Source organism: Chrysochloris asiatica, unplaced genomic scaffold, assembly GCF_000296735.1.
Source record: "Chrysochloris asiatica unplaced genomic scaffold, ChrAsi1.0 scaffold00429, whole genome shotgun sequence".
Lineage (NCBI taxonomy): Eukaryota > Metazoa > Chordata > Mammalia > Afrosoricida > Chrysochloridae > Chrysochloris > Chrysochloris asiatica.
In genome coordinates this window covers 691,901-702,168 of record NW_006408947.1, presented here as the reverse complement: position 1 = coordinate 702,168, position 10,268 = coordinate 691,901, and the positions used below count along the sequence as shown (strand labels likewise).

General features: G+C 40.2%; 1 protein-coding gene across 1 annotated transcript in view; it reads left to right on the top strand.

The window, feature by feature from the left end:
• The window catches only part of LOC102839441 (cryptic protein-like), a 14,712-nt gene extending 8,732 nt beyond the window's left edge, over positions 1–5,980 (top strand). The window contains exon 6 of the mRNA XM_006876928.1: positions 5,868–5,980. Within this exon, the coding sequence (XP_006876990.1) occupies positions 5,868–5,980 (113 nt within the window). The remainder of the gene's footprint in view (positions 1–5,867) is intronic.
• The last annotated feature ends 4,288 nt before the right edge of the window (positions 5,981–10,268 follow it).

Sequence of the window (10,268 nt, the reverse complement as noted above, 5' to 3'; positions counted from 1 at the left end):
CCTGCCACTTTGCTGAATCTTCCAATGAGGTCTAGTAGCTTTTTTACTGAGTCTTTGGGGTTTTCTATGTATAGGATCATATCGTCTGCCAATTTGGATGCCTTTAATTTCCTTGTCTTGTTTTATAACTCTTGCTAAGACTTCCAGCACAATATTGAATAGGAGTGGTGAAAAAGGGCATCCTTGTCTGGTTCCTGTTTGCAGAGGAGAGGCTTTCAGTTTCTCTCCATGAGAGTAACATAGGCTGTTGGTTTTGTATATATGCTCTTAATTATGTTGAGGAATTTCCCATCAATTACTGTTTTGTTGAGTGTTTTTATCAGGAATGGATGTTGGATTTTATCAAACGCCTTTTCTGCATCAATCGATATGATCATGTGTTTTTTCTTTTTTCTTATTTATATGGTGGATAATGTTGATAGTTTTTATAATGTTGAACCGTCCTTGCATCCCTGATAGGAATCCCACTTGATCATGATTATTATCTTTTTGATACTGTTGGCTAGGATTTTGTTGAGAATTTTTGCGTCTATGTTCATAAGGGATATTAGTCTATAATTTTCTTTCTTAGTGATGTCCTTCCCTGGTTTTGGTATGAGGGTTATGCTTGCTTCATAAAATGTATTAGGAAATTTTCCATTGTCCTCTATCTTCTGGAATAATTTGAGTAGAATTGGTGATAGCTCTTCCCTGAATGTTTGGTAGAACTCCCCAGTGAAGCCATCTGGGCCTGGAATTTTTTTGGTTGAGAGTCTTTTGATGACCTGATCAATTTCTTCCTTTGTTATGGGTCTGCTCAGGTTTTCTACTTCACTGTGCGTAAGTTTAGGTAGGTTGTGTTTAATCTAAAATGTATCCATCTCTTCTAAGTTTTCAAATTTGTTGGAATACAACTCTTCATACTATTCTGTTATTATCCTTTTGGTTTCTTTTGGTTCCATTCTGACATCGCCCATGTGGTTTCTAATGCATGTTATTTGTATCTTCTCCCTCTTTTCTTTTGTTAGGTTTGCCAATGGTCTGTCACTTTTGTTAATCCTTTCAAAGAACCAGCTTCTTGTCCTGTTGATTCTTTCTATAGTTTTTCTCTTTTCTATCTCATTTATTTCTGCTCTAATCTTTTTTATTTCTTTTCTTTTGGTGGCTGTGAGTTCGCTCTGTTGGTCTGTTTCTAATTGTTGTAGATGCTGTGTTAATGTGTTAATTTTGTTTTCTTCTTCTTTTTGGATGTGTGCGTTTATTGCTATAAATTGTCCTCTAAGCACCGCGTTTGCTGTGTCCCAAAGATTTTGGTATGTTGTGTTTTCATTCTCACTTCTTTCTAGGAACTTTTTGAATTTATGTTTTATTTCTTCTACCCAGTCATTTTACAGCAGGGTGTTATTCAATTTCCATATATTTGACTTGATTTCCTTGGTCTTGCTATTGTTGATTTCTTCTAATTTGATAGCATTGTGGTCTGAGAAGATGCTTTGTAGTATTTTGATATTTGTAAATTTATGGGGATTTGTTTTGTGGCCTAAGACATGGTCTATTCTGGAGAATGTTCCATATGCACTGGAAAAGAATGTGTATTTTGCAGTTGTTGGGTTGAATGTGCTATACACATCTGTGAGGTCCAGTTGGCTGATTGTGTTATTTAGTTCTTCTGTTTCTTTATCAAGTTTCTTTCTGGTTATTCTATCCATTTTTGAAAGCGGTGTATAAATATCACCCACTATTATTGTAGATTCATCTATTTCTTTCTTCAAATCTATTAGAGTTTGCTATATATATTTTGGAACTCTTTCATTGGGAACATAGATATTTATTATGGTTATGTTTTCTTGTTCAATTGTCCCTTTAATCATAAGATAATGTCCATCTTTATCTATTATGCTTGTTTTTGCCATAAAGTTTATTTTATGAGAGTTTAGTACTGCCACTGCTGTTTGTTTTTTATTGCAATTAGCTTGGTATATTTTTTTCCATCCTTTGACTTTTAATCTGTTTTTGTCTCTGTGTGTGACATGTGTCTCTTGCAGAAAGCATATTGAAGGATCTTGTTTTCTTATCTATTCTGTCACTCTCTGTCTCTTAACAGGTGCATTTAACTCATTTACATTCATTGTAATTATTGATAGGTATGGATTAATTACTATCATTATGGTTGTATTTTTTTTGTGATGTAGCTGCTTGTTTTGTTCTGTGTGTCTTCCTTTGTTGAGTTCATGCTTTGTGTATTCTTTCTTGTGAGTTTCCTCATAGTTTTAATGTTTCCGTGTTCTTCTTGGATTTTCATTCTCTTGGTATGTTGTGAAGTGTTAATTTTCTTTGAGGTTGCCTATAGTCCATTAACTTTTCTCTCCATTTAGTGCAGTCTATTTTATCCTGTAATCTACCCGAGCTTCTCACCATCTGGATCTCTGTTTCTACGTGTTTACCTTCTTTTACATTGTAATTGTTTTGATCATAGACTGACCTCCCAGATTCTCTGAGTTTGTTCTTATAGTTTTGTTCTGTTCTCGACTCTTCTTTATGTCAATTTAATTCTGGTAGGTGCTGCCACGTATGTCATTCTCTGGTTGTTGTTTGTTCTTGTTGGTTCTCAGTCCACAGAACTACCTTTAGGATGTTTTGTGGTGCAGGGTTGGTTTTGGCAAAAATCCCTCAGCTTCTGTTAATCCTGGAATGTTTTGATTTCACCATTATATTTGATTGATAGCTTTGCTGGATAAAGGATTCTTGGTTGGCAATTTTTTTCTCTCAGGATTTTATATATGTCTCCCAGTTCCCTTCTTGCTTGCATGGTTCCTGTGAGAGATCTGAACTTAGTCTGACTTGCTTGACTTTGTATGTAACATTTCTGTTTTCCCTAGATGGTTTCATGAGTGTCTCCTTAGCTTTGATTTTTGAGAGCTTGCTTATGATATGTCTTGGTGATTTTGTTTTGGGGTCTATCCTTCCTGGGGTTCGTTGAGGTTCTTGAATGTTTATCTTTTCACTTTTCAGGATGTTAGAGAATTTTTCTTCCAACAGTTCTTCAACTATTACCTCTGTGCACTTTGTGATTCTTCTTGTTCTGGAATGCCAATAATTATTGTTTTTCCTCTTCATGTTGTCCAACATGAATCTTAGACCTTCAGATTTTTTAACCTTTTTTCTGTTTGCTCTTCTTAGTGGTATTGGGAGATATGTCTTTCACCTCACTGTTTCTGCCTTCCATCTGTCATATTGTACTCCTTTGCCCTTTCAGAGTATTGTCTATTTCGGATATTCTATTATTGATCATTTGGACCTCTTTCTGTAGATTTTGAATTGTTTCTAATGCTATATCTATCTTATTTGATTGTTCCTGTAGCACTTTCCTGACTTCTTCCTTATTTTTCTCAGCTCCATTGTAAAGTGTTTTGAAACATTTTATAATCATTTTTCTGAATTCCTTCTCAGGCATTTCCAAGGACTGCCCTCCTTCCAGAATGGATTCCAGGTCTACCTCTATGACATTTGTCTCAGACATTTTATCTTATTTCTGGCATGTGCTGATATGAACATCTGCTCTTGCTTCTTGGACATGTTTAGTGTTTATCTGTGGCCTTAGTACTTAACTGAGTATGTGTTTTGGTATTTTTTATGCTTTCTAATTGCTTCTAGGTAGATGTGATCAGGATGTGGGCTTCCCTTTTCCATCTTCTTATTGCTTAACTCAGAGTAACTTTCACAGGTGTTGTCTGCCTCCCTGGTATATGGCAGTTGGTATTGGTTCTTACCTGGGTTTTATTGTTTTATAGAGTGTGATTGTAGCTTGACTATATGGCAGCAATTGCTGACTCTTCTTGGGTAATATAGGGAGACAAAGTGTTCCCCAAAGGTAGAAGGGGGAGCATAAAACAGCAAAATAGCACCAGCATAAATAAAAAAAACCCAAACAACAACAAAAACTAGACTGAATACTGCAGTCTATAATCACAGAAAAGGGAGAAGAGCGAGAGAAGAAACAAAAAAGTCTGTAGCCTAATGTGAGTATGACTTTATTGTCCTCTCTTCAGCTTCTTGCTTTCAAAGCTGCTTGAGAGATTTCAAGATGCCACTGTTGGTTGTTATGCTATACCTCAGGCTTTAATTTCATTTTTGGCCTGTTTTGTTTTTAAAGTCTCTTTCCTTCTCCACAGCCCTGTCCTGTCCTTTCCCTTATTAAAGAAAAAAACAAAAACAGAAAAAAACGTTCAGGGCCTGCTCTTGGGCTGAGTATCTGTTCGCATGTATGGCAGAAGAACCCACCAGTAGTGAGAGTTGGGGGTGTCCACTCTCTCAGGCTCTGACTCTTGTCACCAGAATGGAGGTGTGCAGATAGTAGGGGCGCCAATAACCAGATACCAAAAAAGAAAATCAGAACAAAGCAAAACTGACAAAGTGTATTGTTCACCTTTCCTCCAAAGTTCCTGCAGTGTTTCCATGGTGTTTCCATGGTGTCTTGCTGTTTGGTCTTGCCCAAGATGTCGGCTCCAGGCTGCTGAGCCTGGCAGATTCAAAAGTATGTGATTTCTTACTTCAGTTTCAAGTTCCACTAGCTATAAGCCTTCAAATTAAAAAAAAATATTCCTATCATTGTGGTTCTGAGTTTTGGAGCTCTGCCCTGGATCTGCTTTGCCTTTCTGTGGTATGGCTAATGGTGAATTTCAATACACCTCCACTCTAGCCGCCATCAAGCCCCTCTTTAGGATGTTTTAAAGCACTGGATTGGTTTTGACAAAATCTCTTAGCTTCTTTTTATCCTGGCATGTTTTGACTGCACCATCATATTTGATTAATAGTTTTGCTGGATAGACGATTCTTAGTTGGCAGTTTTTTCTTTTAGGGTTTTATATATGTGTCCCCATTGCCTTCTTGCCTGCATGATTTCTGCTGAGAAGTCAGAGTTTAATCTGATATCCTTTCCTTTGTAGATAACACTTCTCTTTTCCCTGGCTGCTCTTTGGATTCTCTCCTTATCTTTGATTTTGGAGCACTAAATTATGATATATCTTTGTGATTTTTTGGGGGTGTGGGTGGGGGTGGGGTATGTCTCCTTCCTGGAGTTCTTTCAGTGTTTTGAGTGTTTATTTTCTTATCCATCAAGATGTTAGGGAAATTTTCTTCCAGTACTTCCCCAACTATCTCCTTGTGGACTTCTGTGATACTTCCTGTTCTGGGATGCCAATAATTCTTGTTATTCCTTTTCATGTTATCCCACATTAATGTTAGGCTCTCTTCAGATTTTTTTTATCCTTTTTTCTGCTTGCTCTTTTATCTTAGCAGTATTGAGAGATTTGTCTTCCAGCCTGTTGGTTCTGGCTTCCATCTCTTCAGTTCTACTCTTTTGCCCTTTCAGTGTATTGTCCATTTCTGATATTTTATTTATAATTATCTGGACCTCTTTTTGCAGGTTTTGAATTGTTTCCAATGCTATATCTATCTTGTTTGATTGCTCCTGTAGCACTTACCTGAATTCTTCCTTATTTTCCTCTACTCCTTTGTGGAACATTTGAATTTATTTCCATATCATTCTTCTGAATTTCTTCTCATGCGGATCCAAAACTTGCTCTTCTTCTACTGGAAATACTGTGCCTGCCTCAGCTCATTTGTCTCAGTTATTCTTTTCTGTTTTTGGACATGTTTTGAGATCTTTTGTTGTGTTTTCCTGGACATTTTCAGTAGTTAGGTGGAATTTTAATGCTTAAGTGGATGGATATTGCTGTATTACTAAGCTTGCCTAGTGTCTCTTAGTGGATATGATTTGGAGATAGGCTTCCATTTTCATGTGTAATGTCTAGCAGCTGAGATATTATGGGGTATGATTGTAGCTTCACTATATTGCCATGATTGTTGTCTCTTCTTTGGTAACATAGGGAGAAAAAGCTCCTACCCCCCAGGAAACAAGTGTGATCAAAAGGACCAAAAGCAGAAGTGGTATAAAAGCAGTGACAAAAACCACCACTCCAAAACAAAAATAAAACAATAGCTGTCCGACCGGTGGCAGGAGTAAAAGGTCTTGCCCAGGTCAACTTTAGGGCTGGGTCCCAGAGACAGACATCATAAGCAGCTACCAAAGGGTCAGTCCATGGGACCAGTGGGGATCCTCATCTCTGTGCAGTGGGAAATCTGTGGGCTCAATGTTGGTCCTTTTTGGGGGTGCATGCCTACCCACCTGAAGGTGGGGAGAGAGGGCACGACAGGGAAGGGGAGGAAAAAATGTGTAGAATCCCCCACTCCTGTTTTTTCAAATGTTTCTGTGTGGGTTTCACTGTGTCAGTCTGGCTGTGGCCTTGCCCTCTGAATGCAGCCCAGGCGGGAGTTCTCTACAGGCAGAGTCCCGAGCCCTGATTGATTCTGGAATCACAGTGTTTTCCTTTATACAGTGATTTTTTCCACCAGTGGCTGTGGGAAACTGACAATCTGAACCTTATACTAGATCCAGATCTGTGGAGCAGCTCTGTAAAAGCACCTTCCCTGGGTTTTTGGCACCTCTCCCACGGAGCTAGTCCTACCTGACTCTGCTTGTCCTGCCTCCAAACTGCTACTTCTCTTAACTCAGATTCTTAACAATTGGAAGCTGCAATTCTTTTTTTTTTTTTAAGTTTTTATGTGACTTGAGTAATTAGCCTACATGGGAGACCATTAGTCTTACACTCATCATTTCTTTGCAATGATTACAATCTCTTCTGTGCATCATCTTCAACAGTATTTGCTTCTATTCCATCTGTTTTTATTTATTTATTTTTTCCCCCTTTTTGGGGCGATGTACAAAAAATCACTGAGGAATATATAATAATTTAAACAACCAAAGTGCACATTCTGCAAGCCTGCCCCCTGGCTACCAGCACCTGGCTTCCAGCATACAGGCTTTCGCTTTCCATGAGTCTAGAGTCCTCAGCTGCTCTCCCTCTCCATGCTCTCATCTCTGTCTTCATCTCTGGTGTCACTGCTTCTCTGGATAGGGTCCCATATTCTGCTTGTGCTTTTCCTCTTTGATGGTCTTAGGGTTCTCTGTTCCTGTAAGATTAACTACTCCCCTCTTTTTGTTACAAAACTTCTACCTACACAGTTGCAACAGTCGCAATTAGTCATGATAACAAGTACCTACTATTGAATCATAAGAATCTTATCCTCATCTCCTTTCACCAGACCTGTCTAGACAAAATGAAAACTGTTCAGTGGGGAATTCTACCTCACCTCACCGTCCACTTTGAAACTAAACTCCCTCTTGAAAAACTTGTAAGCCAGTCACTTCATGTCTTTATTGTTGTTGTTGTTGTGTGCTGTGGAGTCGGTTCTGACTCATAGCGACCATGTACAGGGTTTCCGAGGCTGTAAATCTTTACAGGAGCAGAACGCTTCATCTTTCTCCTGTGGAACAGCTGGTAGTTTCGAACTGCTGACTCTGAGGTTCACAGCCTGATTCGTAACCACTATGCTACCAAGCCCCTCCAATTTTAGTTAGCTAATGTCTAAGTTGCCTGGACCTATCAAGCCTGTATACAGAATGGATGGAATTGATTTTGGATGTGAGGACACCTTCCTTCTCAGTTGGTATTTTGCACTACTACAGCCATCAGTATAAGGAGCTCTGGTAGTGTAGTGGTTATGGGTTGGGCTGCTAACCTCAAGGTTCACAGTTCAAAACTACCAGCCATTCAGTGGGAGACAAATGAGGCTTTCTGTTCCCGTAAAGATTTACATCCTCGGAAACAGTGACTTACACAGGGTTGCTATGAGTCGGAACCGACTCCACAGAAAACCACCACCACCACCACATCCATAAGTATAGGTCAAGTTAATCAAATTGTAGCAATTTACACTTGTTTCCCTTATCTTCCTCTTGTTGAGTTCTGATCATCAAGCCATAGAAGCCAGGTCAAATGCTTACTATCTACAAGTTTGGGCATCCTTGTGCATCTCCCCTCACTTCACATCAGCTGGAAGCATCCCTCTCAACTCTAGCTCTCTGTGGCTATGTCCTTGTCCATGAGCTCAGGAGTCCACAGGTCTCACCACACTTCAGACCAACCAACCCCTTCTCTTCTCTCTCATCTCCAGGTGGATGGGAGTCTATGGACCATGGTCGAATTTAGCCCATTATCTTCATTGCTGCCTTTAGCCCTCTTCCACGAACCAGGAGACCAACATGGTTGCCAGCAAGCTTACATGTCTGTTCATATGTTCCCTTTGAGTTTCAGTCTTGGAAGGGGATATGTCTTTTTTAAATTTTTATTTAGTTTTTATTGTGAATTATGTGATAGTTTACATGGGAGAACATTAGCTTTACATTCATCCTATCTTATTTTGTTTCATTGCAATGATTACAATTCCCTGCATGTATTATCAAACAACCTAAGGGTACACCCCACAGACCTGCCCCTCTGGCTGTCAGCATACAGCCCCTCCCTTCCCTGAGTCTAGAGTACCCAACTGCTCCATCTCTCCATATCATCTTCTCTGCTTCCATCTTTGGCATCACTTCTTCTCTGGATATGGTCCCGCACTCTGCTTTTCTCCCTTGATGGTCCCAGGGACCTCCGCTTCTGGACGGCAAAATCAACCACTCCCCACCTTTTGTTACAAAACATCTACTTTTACCTTTCCAGCACTCACAGTCAGTTCTGATAGCAATCATTCACTATTGAGCCACAAGAGTCTTATCCCAATTTCCTTTCATCAGCCCCATCCAGACAGGTTGGAAACCACTCAATGGAGATTCTACCTTTCCCTGTAGCCCCTGGGACTAGGCTCCCTCTTGAAAGCTTGTAAGCCAGCCATTTTTTACCTTTGTAGCCCACCCCCCCATTTTGCGTAGCCAATGTCTTTGTTGCCCATCCTTGTCGACCCTCTGTACCAAGGGGGTGGAAATGATCCTTGCTGTAAGATTTGTTCCCTATTTTCACATACTGCATCCACAAGGTTAGGCAAAGTTCATTAAAATTGTAGTGGATTACTCTTTTTTCCCTCTTCTTTCTCCCTCTAGTCTAGTTCTGATCATCCAGCCATTGAAGCCAGGTCAGGTGGGTACTATCTGCAAGTATGGGTGTTCTTGTGCATCTCCCCTCACTTCATATCAGCTGGGCTCCTCACACTCTGCTCTAGTCCTCTGTGGCCATGTCCCTGTACCTGGGCCCAGGAGTCCTCAGGTCTCATCATAAGGCTGGCCAACCAGGTCTCAGTCCAGGTTAATAGGCATCTATTGAATGTGGTTGGACTTAGTTCCAACTTCATTCCTGTTTTTTCCCCACTTCCCCTTATTGGTGACCACCATGGTCAGCTGCAAGAGCACATACCTGCTGTTGTATTCACCTTGAGTTTTAGTCTTGGAAGGGGGTTTGCATGAGGGGACCTGACCACTTGCCTTGATGGTTCCCTGGGGAATAACTTGCTTATTCTTGTAGTAGTCAATCAGACTTCTGTTACTGTTTTTGATTTTTCCTGCTGCTCTTTCTTTCAAGAAGTATCTTCTGTTCTTCTAGCTGTTCCAGGCTGGTCTGCTTGTCCTTTCAAGTGGAAATTTCCCACCTGAGAAGATTCGGGATGGGGATCAGTATTCCACCTATGGTCTCATGCCATGCAAAGACTCCGCAGGAAGCCTTCTTCACTGGGCAAGTTGTAGCCCCATTTTAGATATTCTGATCATTATAATCCAATCCATTATAGGCTGAACATGGACTTACAAGCTTTGTATGGTGATGTTTCTGGCTATTCCTTTCTCTCCCCGTCAAGTGTCTATTTTATCATGGTATGCCAGGGAGACCAGGATTCAAAAGATAACCAAGAATCTTAATATTGTTTCCCTACTTTTACCCATTCAAACCATGTGTCATCCTTGTATCCCTGAGCCCTGTTGTTCCAAGGCTGTGCTTACATCACTATTTACCTCTATCCCATTTAGCCCATGCAAACCTACATACATGTTCTCCCATCTGATTTGTTCTTCCTTTTCCCTCCCCCTTCAAAGGTATCCCATACCAAACTATCCCCCAGAACCCAAACTCTCCTGTGTCTAGTCTCTACCCTGTGCTCCACATTCCCATCCCTCCCCTCACCCCACCCCATATACCCTGGTAACCAGCAAATAATTTTTATCCCCCCTTTTCATGTGTACTTCTTAATCTTTTACAATAATGGTCCTATTCAGTATTTCGCCTTTTGTGACTGACTAATTTCACTCAACATAATGTCCTCAAGTTTATCCATGTTATGTGGTGGCTTGCAGCTTCCTTGTTATTCTTCAAGGTAGCATAATATTCCATTGTGTGTATGTA